We start from the raw sequence: 19,981 nt of genomic DNA on the forward strand, positions 1-19,981 counted from the left end.
CCTTTGTATTTTTTAATTTTTTTTGGGAAATTTATGGTATATTTACTATAATGATTTTTTATCCAATATTGTATGGTTTGAAAAGTGTGTGCATGTAGCTTGAAAAGGATGTGTCACCAATGTGTCTATTGCTCCATTTTGCAGTCAAAATGGTTGTGTTACATTTGATAATTCATGCAGTAAATAATTTTATTAGATAAATTCGAGTAGTAAATATATAAGTTTAAAGTTCAAAATAGTACAAGTTTTAACCTATTTATGGAGTAATTTAAAATATATCATCTCAACCCTTTTTTCTTCACATGGTAAAAAGGCAAATAAGTAAAATAATGAATATAACTCTTAGATATTAAAAATAAAATAAATATCAAATAAAATTTCAATTAATGGGGTCGGTCTATTTATTTGGTAGTCTAGTTTAAGAAGAAGAAACAAAATCAATCATTTTATTTATTACATTAATATAATAGAAGAAATATAATTTGTACATAAGAATTCTTATTAAAATAGATGAAATACTTAATTAATGAAACATAATATACACAATACGTGAGTTCTTTTATTTCTAACTAACTTAAAATAGAAATAAAAATCTTTCTGAACTTTTATTTTAAAAAGAAATTAATTTGTCGTTTTTTTCACCTTTTGAAAAAGGAAGTGTTTTATTCTTTTAATTTTTCTAAATAGAAATTGATGTTTTATTTGAAACGGGAAATAAATCTATCTTCTCTCTCTCTCTCTCTCTCTCTCTCCAGTTTTACTTTTTCTGACTCAAACTTCTCTCCTTTCTCTCTCTACACAGAGCGACAATGGCGTCTCTCTTCAGAGACCGAACCCTCGGCCACTCCAAGAGAGACTCCTTCTCCTCCTCCTCGTCCATCACCACCGCCGCCGCCACCGCCTCTCCTTCCTCCGCCACCTCCCGCTTCACCCCCGCCGCCAATTCCACCGCTCTAACCCCTCTCCCCTTCCCATTCGGCGACCTAACCCCCACACTCTCCGATGCCGACCTCCGCGCCACCGCCTACGAGATCTTCGTCTCCGCCAACCGCTCCTCCTCCTCCAAACCACTCACCTACATTCCCAGCAGCAACGGCCACAGCAATTCCCCCAACAGCAGCGGCTCCAATGGCCACTCGAATGCTAATCTGCAGAGGTCTCTGACGTCGGCAGCGGCGTCGAAAATGAAGAAGGCGCTGGGCATGAGATCCACGAGCTCGAAGCGGAGCTCCGATTCGGGCAATTCGGGCGCCGGAGGGAAGGTGAAGAAGCCGGTGACCATTGGAGAGCTGATGAGGATTCAGATGAGGGTTTCCGAGGCCGCTGATTCGAGGATTCGTAGGGGTTTGTTGAGGATTTCTGCTGGACAGGTAGGTAGACGCGTTTTCTTCCCTAAAAGAGGGGAAACGAGATTTGATTTTAGTATTTAGACTTCAATTATTTATTTCGAGTTCAGTGATTGTGCTTGATCTAGGGTGTACAGTAGCCAAATTTGAGAAATTTGCATTTTTGGAGTGGAAGTGAGATTTCAGTGAGTTTAATGCATGTGAGAATTGGATTTATGCGATCTAATTAATGTGCTTGGTAAATGTTAGTGGAGATTATTTTGATCTTTAAGTTAATGGTGCTAATTTGTTGTTACTGTTCCTAATTTTGGTTTATAGTTATGGATGTTTATTCGGTTTTGGCTTCTCTTCAGTGTAAATCTCAGTTTGTTTAGTATATGTTTAGTCCAAAGCTGTTCTAGTTCTTTTTTAGCAGAGGCTGGATTTTTGCTATAAAATGAGGTTCTAAGCTGGAATGATCCAACTTTGTTTCAAACCTTGAGCGAGACCTTGGTTTTTTAGACTATATCGAGTTTGAAGTAATCGGTGAATTAGCCTTATCGCCTGCATTTGATCATGCAGCAGCAGCAGAAGGTGTTTTAAACTTTTACGTGTTTTTTCGTATCTACTGGTTGGATTATTGTAATTTATTGCTATTTACTGATTAAAGAATTCCTCATTGCTTTCTAACAGTAACACATATCTTAATTTGTACACTTCTGCAATGCTGACTTTCAGACCTAACCTTTACTGTTGTCTTATTATGCATAAAACGATGTAATGCTGTACAGAAACTGCCGAAGTTCTTGATTTTAGTGTGACCTAGAAGTTAGACATATGAATATTCTTAACTTCTAACTACGATCTTGTGAAAAATGTATTTTGATTGGTTGCGTATGGAGAAGTAATTAAATGAAGATTTCCCCTTATTGTGTAGGTGGGGAGAAGAAATGAATCGATGATTCTTCCACTGGAGCTATTACAGCAATTCAAAGCTTCTGATTTTACTGATCAAGATGAATACGAAGCATGGCAGAAGAGAAACCTTAGAATGCTGGAGGCTGGTCTTCTGCTGCATCCTCACATGCCGCTTGAAAAGGGTAATACTGCTGCGCAGCGACTGCGCCAAATAATTCAGGCAGCCTTGGATCGGCCAATAGAAACTGGGAGAAACAACGAGTCCATGCAAGTTCTGCGTACTACAGTAATGGCACTGGCAAACAGGATGTCTGATGGAGCCCCACTTGAATCCAGCCACTGGGCAGATGGATTCCCATTGAATCTCCGTCTTTATGAACTGCTTCTAGAAGCATGTTTTGATATTAATGAGGAGACTTCCTTTGTGGAGGAAGTTGATGAGCTCATGGAACTCATAAAGAAAACATGGGGGGTCCTGGGGCTGAATCAAATGCTGCACAATCTGTGCTTTACGTGGGTTTTGTTCAATCGTTATGTTGCAACTGGGCAAGTCGAAAATGATCTATTGTGTGCTGCCGACAGTCAACTTGCTGATGTCTCCAAAGATGCCAAAATGACTAAAGATCCAGTTTATGCTAAGATATTGAGTTCTGCATTGACAGCTATGTTGGGTTGGGCCGAGAAAAGACTCCTGGCTTATCACGAAACATTTGACAGTGGGAATATTGATTCCATGCAAACCATTGTGTCCATTGGGGTAGTGGCTGCTAAAATATTGGTTGAAGATATCTCAAATGAGTATCGTCGAAGAAGGAAAAATGAAGTTGATGTGGCTCTTAGCAGGATTGACACTTACATTAGGTCGTCCCTTCGCACTGCATTTGCTCAGGCAAGTTGAAGATATGATTAGTAATTTGAGGTATAGCTGACATGAAAGTGAATCGGAGGCCATCTCTAAAAGTTGAAGATGTAACTAGCTTAGTGATTACCGATAAACTGATCATTATACAAAACCACTATGCATTATGCACTTAAAGACTGATAACCTCTTTTATCTGATATTACCTGAACTTCAATATTTCTTTGTGGTTCTCGTTTTCCAGTTTGTTTAACTATGCAGCATGCTGACTTCAATAACATATTTTATATTTCTGATGTACAGAGGATGGAGAAGGCTGATTCTAGCAGGAGAGCATCGAGAAACCAGCTGAATTCCCTTCCCGTCCTTGCCATCCTGGCCAAGGATGTGGGCGAGCTTGCAGTCAAAGAGAAGGAGACATTTAGTCCTATCTTGAAGATATGGCACCCCTTCGCTGCAGGGGTTGCTGTTGCCACTCTACACGTTTGTTACGGGAACGAGCTGAAGCAATTCATTTCAGGCATTACAGAATTGACACCAGATGCAGTGCAAATATTGAGAGCTGCAGATAAGTTGGAAAAAGATCTAGTCCAAATCGCAGTTGAAGACTCGGTGGATAGTGATGATGGTGGGAAGGCCATTATTCGTGAGATGCCTCCTTACGAAGCTGAAGGTGCAATAGCCAATTTGGTAAAAGCATGGATAAAGACGAGGATAGACAGGCTAAAGGAATGGGTTGATAGAAATCTTCAACAAGAGGTACTTTCTAGGATCTGTATTACCATCATCTGATAAACTCAAAATCCATCGAGCTAGAGGCGTACAGTACAGATACGAGCATGCACTTCTTACTTGAATGAATATCATATATTGAAACTTGCAAAAATTCTGGCCATTCAACACTAATTAAATTTATTACTTGAGTTTCACATGTCAATCCTTTTCTGCTTAATAGGATTGGAATCCACGAGCGAATCAAGAGGGATTTGCTCCTTCAGCAGTGGAGGTTCTACGAATAGTTGATGAGACGCTTGAGGCTTTCTTTGAGCTGCCAATACCGATGCATCCTGCAATACTTCCCGACTTAGTGACTGGCCTCGATAAATGTCTTCAATATTATGCAACTAAAGCAAAATCGGGCTGTGGTAACATTGCTTTGCTCTATACAGAAAAGTCTCTTTCCTGAAATATGAAGTAGGAATATTTAGCAATTAATTAATTGGAATGAAACTGTACATGTGCAGGATCAAGAAACGTGTATATCCCTACAATGCCAGCCTTAACGAGATGCACCACGGGTTCATCGTTCCATTGGAAGAAGAAAGAGAAGTCGACCACCTTGCAAAAGAGGAATCCTCAGGTGGCTACTGTCAACGGAGATAGCTCCATCGGGGTACCACAGCTATGTGTACGTATAAACTCGTTGCATAAAATACGATCGGAGTTGGACGTTGTTGAGAAAAGAATAATTACTCTGTTGAGGAACTCGGAATCTGCCCACGTAGAAGACTTCTCGAACGGGTTGGGGAAAAAGTTTGAGCTCACTCCGCCTACTTGCATTGAGGCAGTCCAACAATTGTCCGAGGGCCTGGCTTATAAAGTCGTCTTCCACGATCTAAGCCATGTTTTATGGGATTCTTTATACGTTGGCGATGTTTCATCATCAAGAATCGAGCCCTTCCTTCAAGAACTCGAGCGGAATCTGACTATCGTGGCCGACACTGTTAGTGAGAGAGTCCGGACACGCATCATAGCCGACGTAATGAGAGCTTCCTTCGACGGGTTCTTGTTGGTGCTGCTCGCTGGAGGTCCCGCACGTGCCTTCTCCAAACAGGACTCACCGGTGATAGAGGATGATTTCAAGGCCCTCAGAGATCTTTTCTCGGCCGATGGGGATGGTTTGCCCGACGATATAATTGATAAATTCTCAGCCACGGTGAGAGACGTCCTTCCACTTTTCCGAACAGACACAGAGAGCCTCATCGAGCGATTCAGACGCCTCACCTTGGAAGCATACGGCTCCTCTGCTAAAGCTCGGCTCCCTCTACCTGCAACGTCGGGGCAGTGGAGCCCGACTGAACCCAACACGTTGCTACGAGTTCTGTGCTACAGGAACGACGAAGCCGCATCAAGATTTCTCAAGAAAACCTACAATCTGCCCAAGAAGCTGTAACAGACGCCATCAAATCCACCATCGCCGGTTTGGGAATCGGAATCAGCTGCGTCGCAGCTGCCAGTGCGTTCGCATCGAGTTATCGTCGTCTGCAACCTTCATTCCCAGCTGCTGTTGCTGCTGCAACTCGGATACTTAAAGTTGCAGCAGCATTTTCTTGTACAGATGCTGCCATGGGATCTCTGATTTTGGAGTCTGGGAAAATTGAAGGCTTAATTAATATTCAAAGGTTTGCTGTGAGATTGCATTTATTCATCTACATAATTGTTGAAATATATATTTAGGCATTAGATTGACTGCAATATTGATTGATAGAATTGGACCTATATTCATTTGTTCTTTAATGTTTGGTTTTTGTGTATGTCTATATATGAAGTTGGTGTTTTGTGATGTATTATACAGATCTGAATTCTCTACATTTATCATTTTCTGCACTTTATTATTAATAATATTTTTTAATTCAAATTTCAGTACATGCTAATATACCTCAGTACAACTATATTGATTGTTTTGCTATATAGAAATATTCGCAATTGTAGGGAAACACTTAATAGAATTTTAAAAAATCTATATAACGTTTTTAGATTTTTATTTTTTTAATGGAATTTTTAGATTTTGTTAATATCACTTTTGTTCACTATTTATTCCACCTCACCCACCAATAGCTCACTAATTATATCCCATTTATCACAAAGTCACAAATTTTCTCCTCCTATTTTTTATTAATTGAAATTCATTTTCCTCTCTCCTATTTTTTATTAATTGAAATTCATTTTCATACTTAACAACTTTGATTATTGGCTTTGCTTCGAATTAATAACTTTGAATCTGCAATCTAAGACAGTTCCTTGAACCTAAGCCGTTGACATTATACTTTTTTTACTTTTTTACGTAGTAACGAATTAATGTTTTTACTTTAAATAGGAAAATCCAAAAAATTTGAAATTTCTTGAGAATTACTTCATCTATGTAAATGTCAACTTACCTCTCCGCCGACTATTAAATATACTAATCCAAAATTTAAATTTTTGGTTTTTTTTTTTTCCTAAAACGAATGTTTGTTTTAAACAAAAGAAATGATGTTGATCAAGGCATCGGTATCAGTTGTGTATTCCATATTTGCAAAAAAATATGGTATTTTTAAGAAAACTTTGTTAAAATAAAAACTATGAAAATGTTGTTATTAATATTCACTTTTAATAATATTGTTACTTGGATTAATCAAGTTCAAAGTGTGTAAGATATATTAATGACATTACAATATAAATACTCCTTGAATATATTTATATTGTAATATCATAAAATAAGAACTTATCGCAACGAAACATAACTCAATTGATAAAATATTTTCCTTTCAATTCATAAGTCGAGAGTTCGACTCACCTAATATGCGTGCCACCGTAGCCCGTGTGTTAACTCTAAATTATTACTCACAAGTATTTTTAAAAGGGGAAAAAAAACAAGAACAACTCGTGATTTCTCCCATTTTTACGTAAAAATCAAAGCTTCTAAAACAAAACTCCACATGAATTCCTCAATGAAGAGAGAAAACTTGAACTACAAAAAAAGATCACGTATTATTACATCTCAAACAGCTAATTCTAGCTAGATTCAAGGCCACATGATCCACCATTTCTCTACCTCTATAAAACAAGAACATCATGCAGTAGTCAAGAACAACACCACAATCACATAAAAACACACACTACCATATTGAGATCGCATATCAGAAGCCATGCTCCGCCTCGTTTTGTCGGCCGTCGTCCTCCTCTTGGTGGCCTCGCCGCAGGGGGCATCCGCCGCCGGACCAAAGCCCAAGAAGGTCCAGTGCAAAAACAAGAACTACCCCACATGCCTCAACAAGGATCTCTACTGCCCCGACACGTGCGCTCGAGACTGCCTCGTCGACTGCTCGACCTGCCAGCCCGTCTGCCCGCCATCGCCTCCCATTCCGCCGCGTAAGGTGAGTAAAGTTAAGTGCAAGGACAAGAAATACAAGAAGACTTGCAGCCAGCAGCTCCTCTGCCCCGACGCTTGCCCGGATACATGTGTAGCCGATTGTGTTGCGTGTCGGGCTGTTTGCCCTGCACTTCCCCCGACTCCAAGCTACAGCCCTCCTCCTCCGCCACCCGTGGTGACTCCTAGCCCACCTCCTCCGCCACCCGTGGTGACTCCTAGCCCTCCTCCTCCGCCACCCGTGGTGACTCCTAGCCCACCTCCTCCTCCACCACCAGTGGTGACACCTTCTCCGCCACCGGAGGCTGCCGGAGGGAAAAGAGTTCGTTGCAGAAACAAGAATTTCCCGAGCTGCTACCTCGAGGAGCATCGGTGTCCGGATGCTTGCCCCGAAACTTGCGCGGTGGATTGTGCCACTTGCAGCCCGGTTTGCAGTAAGCTCTCTCTCTCCCCCTTTCTCTCTCTCTAAAACACACACATAATCATGTTGGTGTGATTTATGTAGCTTGTTAACATTTCTTGTAACTTGAATAGACTGCGACAGGCCGGGAGCCGTTTGCCAAGATCCCCGATTTGTTGGTGCCGACGGGATCACGTTCTACTTCCACGGAAAAAAGGACTCAGATTTCTGCATCGTTTCCGACACCAACCTGCACATAAACGCTCATTTCATCGGTAAGAGAAACGAGAACATGGGGAGGGACTTCACCTGGGTTCAGTCACTCGGGATCCTCTGCGGCAACCATCAGCTCTTGGTTGGCGCCAAGAAGACTGCCACCTGGGACGATGCTGTTGACCGCTTGGAACTCTCGTTCGATTCAGCACCCGTCTTCCTCACCCGGGGCGAAGGCACGAGATGGCAGCCGGAGTCGGCGCCTGGCATCAGCATCACTAGGTCTCTCGACACAAACGCGGTGGTGATCGAGGTGGAAGGCAACTTCCAGATCAGAGCAGCAGTTGTTCCCATCACCAAGAAGGATTCAATGATTCACAACTATGGGATCACGGACGAGGACTGCTTCGCTCACCTTGATCTCGGGTTCAAGTTCTACTCGTTGAGCGGTGAAGTGAACGGAGTCCTGGGACAAACATATGCAAGCAACTACGTCAGCAGGGTGAAGATGGGAGTCAGCATGCCTGTTTTGGGCGGACAGAGAGAATTCGCCTCTTCGAACCTGTTCTCCACGGACTGCGCCATCGCTAGGTTCAAGGGAATACAGCTGAGTTCCTCAAACAATTTTCAGCATGCAAACTTGAACTGTGCAGGCGGCCTTGACGGCCGTGGAGTGGTGTGCAAGAGATAAGTTAGTTTGTGCCATAAAAACATAATAATAGCCGATTTAACATAGTATCATATCCACACAAAATAAGGTTCTTTATCCAATGATTCCCATGAATAAATAACATGAAATCATGTTATCCCATTTGTGAAGTTTGTGAGTCGAAATAGAAAATATGTACCTTGAATCAGATCTCTTTTGCTTGCTTCCAGCTTAATCGTGTTCCTGCTCTGCAAGAAGTTATCTTGTCAATGTAACAAAGTCTATATCAAATTTAACGTTCGTTTCTTTCCTCAACCGAAGCTCTGCTTATTCATTCTTCCTATTTCAAATGATCAGATCAGAACTCATATACTACTTGAGACAAATCTAAAACATAAAACAAAGTATCTAAAGCAACCAATACAGAAAATGAACACAAAAAATATATATACAAGTAAAAGAGAAACGTTCTTATTCAATTTAATGTAGAATTGCTGGACAATGAACCACGGGAATACGGGGACTACAAACTAGTAACAATCAGAATCTGTTTGACTATAGCTTTTTGTACATGAATGCAAAGCCTCTATTGATCGAATACACGAAATGACAACATGAAATCTAATCAAGCATGTGAAAACAAACTTGACTTCGAAGGTATGCTACACACAAAAATACATGGAACATAATAAACTGACCCGTCGGCATCTGTGGGATCATATAGTCGACCCACTATTTGCAAATCGCGGCTCCATTTATTCAGTACGGGTGGTAGCCGGTGATTTAAGGCACTCCTTGACGATCTCTTGTATCCTTTTCTTCATCAGCTTATCTTTTACACCAGCAAGCATGTTACGGTAGAACATTTCTAGGTGTGCAAGTTTTCTCTGATCCGATGATTCCAACATAGCCTCCCACTCTTTTGCAATATCAAATTTACTGGTCTCCTGGAGAGAGGCTATTTCGTGGTCTTGGAGAGGCCTCCCGAAAATCGAGCCGTGAAGCATGCTTGCGTATCTTTCCACTAAGGAAAGTTTTGATTGGAGGAGCTGCATCTCAGCCATTGCCTCAGACAGTCTTTTATCTGCTTGCGCACTTCCTTCAGGAGTCTTATTTTCGACACGCTCAGTTTGCTCCACATTGCTTGCTTCGCCTTCTTTGAAATCCTCAGAAAGAAGTGGCCATAGTGCTAAGGTGGGGACGTAGCAATCGACGTTCTTACCATTTCCAAGGACTCCACTCCGTCCCCTACCCCACGCCCAGAGCTTATACCCGGAGTCCGCAACAAGAACCGTGTGGGCCGCACCGCACGCGACCTGCAGAGGCTCCGGGAATTGGGGGTCGTATAGCCCATTACAAGGAACCAATAAAGGAGAAAGAGCATCTCCCGCCTCCGTCCCAAAATACCTAGCATCAGGACATAGACCAAAACCCTTCTCCATTCCCCAAGACCACACCTCTCCAACAGACGAGACGACACTCGTGTGGAACAAGCCACAATCTACCGATACCAGGAATACACTTTCTGGCAATCCCTTTACGATTTCAGGGGACGTCAAATCTTGGGCGGTTCCGTGACCAAGCTGCCCATTGTCCCCCAAGCCGAAAGTCCAGCAAACACTTTCTAAAGTGTCACTCGGTCTCTTCCTCTGAGCCAGTAGAGCCGTATGCGACTTACCACAAGCTATATCGTAGACCTCCCACGGGGATTCTAAGTTGAACGTTTCTACCATCGCCGGTTGCCACCTGCTTTCCGTGTCTCCCAACCCTAATTGGCCGTGGCTGTTAACCCCCCAAGAGTAGCACAACAGGTCACCGCCTTCATATGCTTCTCCAGCACTCACCAATGCAACAACGTGCTCGTCGCCACATGCCACCTTAACAACAGTGTGTCCATGGAAATCCCAGACCGGAACTGGCGCCGGGCTACTTTCAAGTTCAAGCTCTCCTTCCGATAATCCGGTTTTTGGAGGATGGGGACAGTTCCCCCACATCCACAGCGACCCAATATCGTCTATTGCCAGTGACATCATGCCTCCAGCTTTGACCGACGAAATCTGCAAGGGTATGTAAGTGAGAAGCTCAACAATTACTTCAGAGGAGGCTCAGTGATGATTAGAAACTAAGCCTAGAGGCTAGATCACACACACCTTAAGTGGTTTCCCTCTCTTAGTTTCATAATCTTGCAACGAAGAACTAGGGGACCCCAGTCCAAAGAAACCGTCTAATAAGCGAGGAACCATATAGTTCTCTCCAGTAGCACCAATTTGGCCATCCATATCGAGGTCAAGGAACACATGTTTGGGAAATATTCAAGACAGCATATAGACAAATGAGTATCAGAGCTCCTACTCACTAAAAAAAGAGTTGTGAACTTGTAATAAAGGATACAGGAGCCATAACCCCACCCCCACACTGATCCATCATCTGCCATTGCAAAAAAATTAGTAGATGAACTTTTAAAACGATGAACAGTCCATCATATTCTACCAATGACAATAGAAACGACAAACAATTTCAGATTGAACATAGTTGTCAACAAAACTATGGCAATTAGACAAGGTAAATTTCACTAAAGGTAAATCATTGGGATAGATCATAGATCAAATTTCACAGCTGCAACTTGATTGGTACTTGTTTCAGATTGTCCAATTTTACCCTAATTTCTCAAAAATAGTAAAAATAAAATAACAGAGTCACAGTGTTAAGGCTCTTGATTAGATTACATATAAACATCATCAGAAACAAACTTCAATTTGCTCCACTAATTGGTAATAATGCCACCACTAATTAACTAACATGTCAATATCACCAAACAAACATAAATTAAGATTCAATTAAACAATAAAAAATTACTTAAAAAAATTAGAAATTGAACCTGCAAGAGCAAGACTGTGATAGGCCCCAGCAGCAATTTCAACAATCTTGAGCTTCTCCTCCCTTTCATCATCGGAGCCAAAGAATCTGACCTGAACCGGCATGCTCCGGTCTTCCTCCGAACCAGTGCCGAGCCGGCCGAATGTCCCTCTCCCCCAAGTATACACCTTTCCATCACCTTCACAACATTATAAGCAAAATTCACACTCACTCATTCAACTGCGTGATAGAGTGTGTAAGAGAGAGAGAGAGCTGACCAGTTAGAGCGAGAGTGTGCGCTTCTCCAGCTGAAATTGCTATGATTTTGCGCGAGAGATTGCTGGACCGCACCGAGATTTCATCACTTTGCTCCATTTCAGCTCAGTTTAGAGAGAGAGAGAGAGAGAGAGAGAGTCTATCCAAATCAGAATGCAGAGAGTAATTGAAGGGGAAAATAGGAATAGTATAATTTCACCTACAAAATTCTGTTTATTAATTTATAGCCGATTTTGATAATTAGTATGTTAATTAATGATCATAATCGCCAATCAATTTAATACAACCAAATAAATCACTCAACAAAATTATCAGTTTAATAGAGCGACACGACAAGCCGTGTATGGTTTGAAGTTTTGACGATAATATATAGATTTAATAGATACGTAAATGTGATAAGATAAGCACCAAAATTTATTAAACATCTATGTTTACGTGATAAGTTCGCTTTATGTGTATTAATTTTATTTTATTATAAAAATAAAATATTTTATTATATAATAAATTTTAATTAATACTTATCACTAAAAATTGAAATATAAAAAATTATTATCCTAACTTGTAATTAATTAACTCAAATAATTTATTATTAATTCAAATAAATACAAAAATAATTATAAACCTTAATAGGAGGTGTGAATCACTGAATCTCAGTTAATTATTGTAAAATTATACTCCCTCCGTCCCGGCCAAGACGCAACATTTGCTTTTCGGCACGGGATTTAAGGAGTTGTAGATTAATATTTAAGTGTGTAATAATAAAATGATAAAGTAGGAGAGAGAAAGTAATAAAGTGATAAAGTAAGAAAGAGAAGGTAATAAAGTGATAAAGTATGAGATAAAGTAGGAGATAGAAGGTAATAAAGAAATACTTAATTAGTGTTAATTAAGTGTTTAAAATTTCCTTATTTTTGCCAAATATAGAAATGTAGCATCTTCGTTGGGACGGCCCGAAAAGGAATATGTAGCATCTTGGGCGGGACGGAGGGAGTATTAAATTATAGTAAATTAAAAATAAAAATATTAAAAGTGCGTCGGAAAAATATAGTATTTCCTCCGTTTCATTTCAAATGATCCAAAATTATATGATTGTCTTATAGTTTTGGGTCATTTGAAGTGACTAGGAAGAGTATCTAATAGAAAATATAGTATATTCTATTAACTGGAAATCTTTAACGTGTGGGAAACCAACACTTGATAAAACAATATAGAAGAATCTCAAGGAAAGTGATGTGTGTATTTTAGCTACCTAGTTTAGTATGCGTTTCACCTTGGTTTTATGTGATTTTACATGGTTTGTGATATTTTGGCGCAGGAATTAGATGGATTGAAGATGGATGCTCGTGGGTGGAAGAAGTCGGTGAAAGTCGAGTTTTTGGATGAAGATTGCATGAATTTTGGAGGAGATTAGAGATTGGGCTTGGAGTTAATTATTTTAGATTTAATTAAAGTCTAATACTCTTGTTTTAATTAATCTTGGGCCTTATTATGTGTGAGGGCCGAAAAGCCCAAGTTTTGATAGGAGGCGGCACTTAGGGATTCGAATGGTTTTTACTGCTCTCTGTGGGATCGACCCTGCTTACCACGATACTAATATATTTTGGTAATTCCGCAGGAATTATTTGGTGGGATACGACGTCCACCAAATTGGCGCCGTTGCCGGGGAGCGGTGTTAATTAATTCTTTTCCCTTTGTCTATTTTTTCTTTTTTTTTTATTTTCTTTGTTTATGAGCAGATCTTCTAAGCCGAATCTCCTCTACGATTTTGAGATCGAGAAAACCGCGAAGAGATTGAGGAAGAAGGCCACGGCGAGGAAGCTGCAAGGTCTGGAAGGCTCGGAAATTGCTCCGTCTGACTGGACAGAAACGTTTTTCAAGTCTGAACCTGAAGTTCAGATTGCTGCAGAGGATCCGTTTGCCCAAACAGACCCTGATTCAGAGGCAAACACAGACTGTGAAGAGGAAACCGACTCGATTTCTGTCGCAAGTACTGAGAGCGACATGGCTTACGATCCTAGGCTGTGCGACCTCTCCAGCCACGAAGCTGATGACCCCCCAACTCCGATCCGGATGCCGGCAGCTGCTATCGGTATTGAGATAAAGCTTGGACTGCTTAATGTTCTCCCAAAGTACTATGGCAAGAAGGGAGAAGATCCGTACAATTTCTTGAGCGAATTCATCAAAATTTGCAAGGTCCAGAAACGCCCCACTGGAGTTACGGAGGAACACTTCAGACTAGCTGCATTTCCCTTCACCATGACAGCAGAGGCGAACTCTTGGTTCGCGAGTCTTCCACCCTATTCCATCACTTCATGGGTCGAGATGAAAAAGCTATTCCTGGAGCATTTTTTCCCTCCTACCAAGACGAATGCGCTAAAGAAGGAAATTAGTGGAGTGAAGCAGGAGTACGATGAGTCACTGAGCACATACTGGACTCGATTCAGGAGGTTGGTGGATAGCTGTCCAAACCATAAGTTTTCAGAGGGGGATTTGCTGCAGTATTTCTATCAAGGGATGACGGTAGATACCAAAAATCTGGTGAATTCATCAAGTGGAGGAGCATTTTCTCAAAATACTGTGAGCGAAGCTAAGAAGTTGATTCAACACTTGGTGGAGGCAACAAGAGAGTATGAAGAGCCACGCATCCAACTGCTCAAGAAAGCTGCTCAAGCTAGTTCGTCGGATTTTGAGAATAAGTTCGAAGAAAGGATGGGGAAGTTAGAGAGAATGCTAAGTACTGTGGTGGAGAAAGTCGCAACTGCTAGACAACCAACAGAAAAGCCATGTGGAGCGTGTGGTAGCTTTGGCCATACGAGCTTGCAATGCACCGGGAGCGACGAAGATCTTCAAGCCCAAGTGAATTCTTCTCACAACTTTTACAGCTGTTCTGATCTACTGCCCCCTTTGCCCAAACAGGACCCCTACTCGAGCAACTACAATGCGTCGTGGAGAGATCACCCTAATTTTCGTTGGAGAGACCAAAGCAATCAAGTGCAGCAGCAGCAAAGCTATAGACCGCCTCATCAAAGAGGATTCCAACAAGCACCACCACCTTCACAAGAAAATCAAGGAAAAGCTCTTGAAGAGATGATGAGAGAGTTGATTGGCTCACAACAATTGTTGCAAAATAATTTGCAAACAACCAATGAAGCGGTGCTAAAACTCCAACAGTCTCAAGCAGAGCAAAGGGTTCAGATCGAAGGGTTGGCTCGTCAAGTGTCTCAGCTTGCAACGTCCGTGAATCAACTCAAGGGCCATCAAGGCAAGTTACCATCTCAAGTCCAATTGAATCCGAGGGAGAACGTTAGTATGATCACTTTGAGGAGTGGCAAGGAGTTGAGTGAGCCTACAACCCAGAATTCAAAGGAGTGTCCGAGCAAGGATTCTGGAGTCAAATTTCGTGTGGAGGAATTCGAGCGTTCTGTTGGCACAAAGGATTCAGTCGTTCAGCAGGCAGAACAGCCCCGTTTGGCCAAACAGAGCAAGGGGCCGACAGTTGAACAGAAGGGGAAAAGTAGCAGCACTTGAATCCAACGAAGATGAGCAGACCAAGGTCTCTAAACCTTTGAGCTTACATGATCCCAAGGTTCCAACATCAGTCCCCTTTCCAGGAAGATTGGCGAGGAAGAAGCCGGAAGAGGAACTCATTGATTTTGTGAAGATCTTTGGCAAACTTGAAGTCAATCTTCCATTCTTGCAAGCACTCAAACTCCCTCATCTGAGCAAGTTTTTGAAGGACTTCATCGATGGAAAGTCTAAGAAATCTGGAAAGATTGTGATGGGCGAGAACGTGTCAGCAGTGATACGAAAAGAGTTGCCGCCCAAATGCAAGGATCCAGGTATGTTTTCTCTGCCATGTTACATCGGTGATACTAAGATTGAGCATGCTATGTGTGATCTAGGAGCTTCTATTAATGTCATGCCTTTAGCTGTTTATAATAGTTTAAATGGTGTGAAGTTGGTAGATACTAAAGTTGTAATTCAGTTAGCCGATGGATCATGTGTGCACCCTGAAGGTTTGCTTGAAAATGTCCTTGTGAAAGTGAATGATTTTGTTTATCCTGCTGATTTCTATGTGGTGAAAATGAGTGGTATGCAGTCGAAGGAGTCAGCTGGTGTTCTGTTAGGTCGTCCTTTCTTAAGGACCACTAGGGCAATCATTGATGTTTATTGTGGTACCATATGTTTGGATTATCATGGAGAGAAGTTCACTTTCAACATTGATGATACCATGAAAAGTCCATCGGCTATTAAAACTGCTTGTGCCACCAATGTTACTGACCCTTTTGTCCAAGAACATCTTGAGACTAAATCTATGCAGGATAAGTTGGAACCAACTTTGACCAAAAGGGCAACTGGTCTTGATGCTCGTGGGATGAACAATGAAGAAGTCAAAGAGTCTACCAAGTCTCTCCATGCTCACTCGAAATTAGCAGATTCTGGAAATACGTTCTGTTTGCCCAAACGGAAGCCACACGACAGAAGTCTGCATTTTGATGTGGAACCACCCGACTTAGAAGATAAATGTGAGGATGAGCTTCATCTGGAAGCTTATGACGCCGCGATGTGGTATAAGGATCGCACCAAGATGTGGCACGACAAGAACTTGCAAGGAAAGACATTTACAGTCGGCCAAAAAGTACTTTTGTTCCAGTCAAAGCTGCGGTTGATGACCGGAAAATTGAAGACGAAGTGGATTGGCCCCTTCGTGATACAGTCTGTTTGCCCAGACGGGGCGTTTGAGATTCGCAGTTTAGACACGGCTAAGATATTCACCGTGAACGGACAACGTTTGAAGCCGTACTATGATGCCTCTTATTTGGTTCCAGCGGAGTCTGTTTCGCTGCTGCTTCCAGTTAAAAAAAAAAAAAACGTGGCGGCCCTGCAGGAGAGCATAGCAAATTTGAGCGCCACGATCAGACAGGAGCTGCGGCGGCAGCGCGCGCGGTGATTCCTTTCCTTTTCCTGTTCTTTTTTGTTTGATCTTATGTTGGTTTTTCTGTTTTGAGTGTCGTTCTGTGTTTTAGTTGTCCCTTACTTATGCTTTATTTTTTTTGCTTGAGGGCAAGCAAAATCTAAGTGTGAGGGGGGCGTCTTTGAGTCTTTATTTTTATTGAGTCAGTTTATGTTGAGTTTTGTGAGTTTTCTGGCCAAGTAATTGATAAGTTCAGTTGTCGGAGCATGCTATTAGATTTGAATATGTGTGATAACTTGATCTTTTTCTACTTAAGAATTGAGAAATTGTGATTGACAGTGTGTGTTTTAATTAAATGATGTCTGGAATGACAAAATAAGGGCGATGAGTGAATCTAAACTACACATAAGTGAGGTTTGAGCCTAATAGAGTAGAGCACTCTCTACTAATTTTTGTTTTGAGAGAATTAATTATCCATGAAGTCGTGATATTAAGTGTGTCATATGTGGTGAATGATAAGAGGCACTAGGGTAGCCAATTGGCCTGCTTTTGAATTCCTACCCGTACATTAACCCCTAGTGAGCCATGTTTGAGCCTTGCCGTGATTGTTCATATTAGTCACTATATATATAGCCAAGGCCTATTTTTTTTGTGAACCTTCTCTTTGGTCACTATTGTGCATGTTAGAATTGAATTACATCCTAATTGAATTTTTGAGGAAAGTGCATAAAGATGCTTGTTTGCCCAAACAGAACCCGAGCTAAAACCACATTCTGAATCTAGACAGATGGTCTGTTTGGCCGAACAGAGGAAGAAGTTGACAGTTGGGCAGATTGTTTTTGATGTAATCTTTGCATGACTGTATTGTTTTAATGAAGTGGTGCAGAAAGAAAAAAAAAAAGAGAAAAAGAAAAAAAAAAGAAGAGAAAAACAGAGAAAGAAAAAAAGAAAAAAAAAAGAGAGAGAAAATAAAGGTTGCACCAAGGTTGAATTAGTATACATGCATTGAGTTGTTTGATGGTTGTTGCCCATAGTTGAATTGGAAGTTGCTCTTCATATGTTTAGAATTCTTTGGGTGTGATTTGATTCGAGCATGCACGGTATTTGATCTTCAATGTTTGAGCTTAGGACCCCTAGGATCTTGCCTACATCATTGATAGTCCTTAGCCCCATTACAACCAAAGAAGAAAGACCTTTTTGAGCCATAATGTGACTGCAAAATATCATGACTAATTGGAGTTTCTTCTTGTGTGAGAATTACCTTATCTTATGGAGAGATTGAATGAGCGTGAGAGTTGCACTCATCGTTGCCTCATTTGGACTGGATTGATAATGAAAACACATTTTGGAGGTTCATGTTCTTAGTTCGAGAGTTGGGGAGTGATGGTGAATTGCATGATTCGATTTGATAGACTGTTGCATTTCTGATGCTTTGATGTTGCTTGGCTAGTCGTTTAGTTTGTTCGTGTCTTGTCTCGTTTCCCTTTTTACTTTCCTGTTCTTTGCGTGTGTTGTTGTGTCTATTTTCAGTTCGTTCGTCTCTAGAGTCTTCGTGTCTTGGAAGGGAGTTGCTTCTAGGGGCTGAATTTCACCATTAATTCTTCTCTTATTTCATACTTGAGGACAAGTATGATCTAAGTGTGAGGGGATTTGATGTGTGTATTTTAGCTACCTAGTTTAGTATGCGTTTCACCTTGGTTTTATGTGATTTTACATGGTTTGTGATATTTTGGCGCAGGAATTAGATGGATTGAAGATGGATGCTCGTGGGTGGAAGAAGTCGGTGAAAGTCGAGTTTTTGGATGAAGATTGCATGAATTTTGGAGGAGATTAGAGATTGGGCTTGGAGTTAATTATTTTAGATTTAATTAAAGTCTAATACTCTTGTTTTAATTAATCTTGGGCCTTATTATGTGTGAGGGCCGAAAAGCCCAAGTTTTGATAGGAGGCGGCACTTAGGGATTCGAATGGTTTTTACTGCTCTCTGTGGGATCGACCCTGCTTACCACGATACTAATATATTTTGGTAATTCCGCAGGAATTATTTGGTGGGATACGACGTCCACCAAATTGAATCAGCCGCATAGTTAGACATTTATTTTAGGTTATCTCCCTTTTTCATTATCAAACACACTTCAGCCGCAACTTTTGAAATCATTTTAGCTTAGTTGACTTTTATAATTCCATGCAATTTTACCTTCATGCAAAATTAGTTGCCAACGTTTTAGTGTTTTGATCTCTTGTTGCTTTTAGTTTTAATTCTTGTTTTTCATTCACAATTTGCGGGTGGAGTTGGATCGTGAAGGAGGCAGACGAGTTCGTGGATTGGTTCAAGGGTTTATTTAATTTCCTGCAATTTATTTATTAGTCTTGTTCGTTATTTTAATTATGTTTATTTTTATTTATTTGATTGTTTTTATTTTAAGCATGAGTAGCTAAATCTTTAATTCGGCGAGAATAATGAAACTCTAATTTAATGATCTGTGAGACCTAATTGGTTTAAAATTGATTCCTATTGATTTCGATTAATTCTTAGGTTCCAAGATAATTCTGATTTTATTTAAGTCTGATCAACTTAAGTTTAATTGGACTACAGTCAATTAGTTCCTGCCAATCCGTAATTGTTGGAATTGGACTAATTAGTGGCAAAACTACCATGTTCGTAGGGGGAATTAATTGGTATATTAATTATTACTAGCGTCTCTAGGATAATTGATATAAATTGGGTTCCTTCATCTTAATGCTATTAGAATATTAAATCTAGGTCTGGCGTCTCCAGCTAGGTTATATTTTAATAAGGGAAATAAGCAGGTCTGGCGTCTCCAGCTGTTTATCGACACAGTAAGTAGGAATTGGGGTACGTCCGTTGCGTTTCACGGTATCCTATAACTGGTTGGTTGATAGGGATTAATTAATTATTGCGTCGAGGATCAGAGTTGAATTAGAGTGGATTTATTTGAGCCGAATTACCCTTTTTATTGATTTTATTCACAAGTATTTTATTCGATTAATTTTTGCATTCTTAGGTAATTAATATTTTCTCCAAATTTAAGGCGTGGTGGCATCACCGTTTTAATAGATTTAGGGATTCGAATGGTTTTTACTGCTCTCTGTGGGATCGACCCTGCTTACCACGATACTAATATATTTTGGTAATTCCGCAGGAATTATTTGGTGGGATACGACGTCCACCAGAAAGAAAAAATAAAGCAAGATAAAAAAAAAAAGGCCATTGTGTACACCAACTTTTATGAGATGCGAATTGATTTTATTTTGTTTCATGCAACTTTTCATGCATTACATTCTTTTCATGTTCCTAATTGTGTTTTGAAAATTATGTTTATGTTGAAAATTAAATGTGTTAATTAATTTGTTTGTACATTTCACGAGAATCCAAAAGAAAATCACAACAAAAATATTATATACTTCAGAGAAAACCCA

The 19,981-nt window shown here is 40.6% G+C and overlaps 3 protein-coding genes across 3 annotated transcripts; 2 read left to right on the forward strand and 1 right to left on the reverse strand.

The window, feature by feature from the left end:
- The first annotated feature begins 700 nt into the window (after positions 1–700).
- On the forward strand, positions 701–5,745 carry LOC131015327 (protein unc-13 homolog). Its single transcript, XM_057943683.1, has 5 exons — positions 701–1,370; positions 2,263–3,132; positions 3,406–3,861; positions 4,058–4,247; positions 4,347–5,745. Exons 1-5 carry the CDS (start codon positions 810–812, stop codon positions 5,273–5,275), a joined length of 3,006 nt encoding a protein of 1,001 aa, XP_057799666.1. The 5' UTR covers positions 701–809; the 3' UTR covers positions 5,276–5,745.
- A 1,005-nt stretch (positions 5,746–6,750) lies between these two features.
- LOC131015378 (uncharacterized) lies at positions 6,751–8,808 on the forward strand. Its single transcript, XM_057943759.1, has 2 exons — positions 6,751–7,665; positions 7,766–8,808. The coding sequence occupies exons 1-2, from the start codon at positions 7,011–7,013 to the stop codon at positions 8,533–8,535; spliced, it is 1,425 nt and encodes a 474-aa protein (XP_057799742.1). The 5' UTR covers positions 6,751–7,010; the 3' UTR covers positions 8,536–8,808.
- A 134-nt stretch (positions 8,809–8,942) lies between these two features.
- On the reverse strand, positions 8,943–11,837 carry LOC131015356 (ultraviolet-B receptor UVR8). The gene is made up of 5 exons (XM_057943730.1): positions 11,628–11,837; positions 11,372–11,548; positions 10,885–10,920; positions 10,644–10,768; positions 8,943–10,550 (listed from the first exon to the last, which is right to left on the reverse strand). Exons 1-5 carry the CDS (start codon positions 11,722–11,724, stop codon positions 9,249–9,251), a joined length of 1,737 nt encoding a protein of 578 aa, XP_057799713.1. The 5' UTR covers positions 11,725–11,837; the 3' UTR covers positions 8,943–9,248.
- Between the last annotated feature and the right edge of the window lie 8,144 nt (positions 11,838–19,981).

Source organism: Salvia miltiorrhiza, chromosome 3, assembly GCF_028751815.1.
Source record: "Salvia miltiorrhiza cultivar Shanhuang (shh) chromosome 3, IMPLAD_Smil_shh, whole genome shotgun sequence".
Taxonomy (NCBI): Eukaryota; Viridiplantae; Streptophyta; class Magnoliopsida; order Lamiales; family Lamiaceae; genus Salvia; species Salvia miltiorrhiza.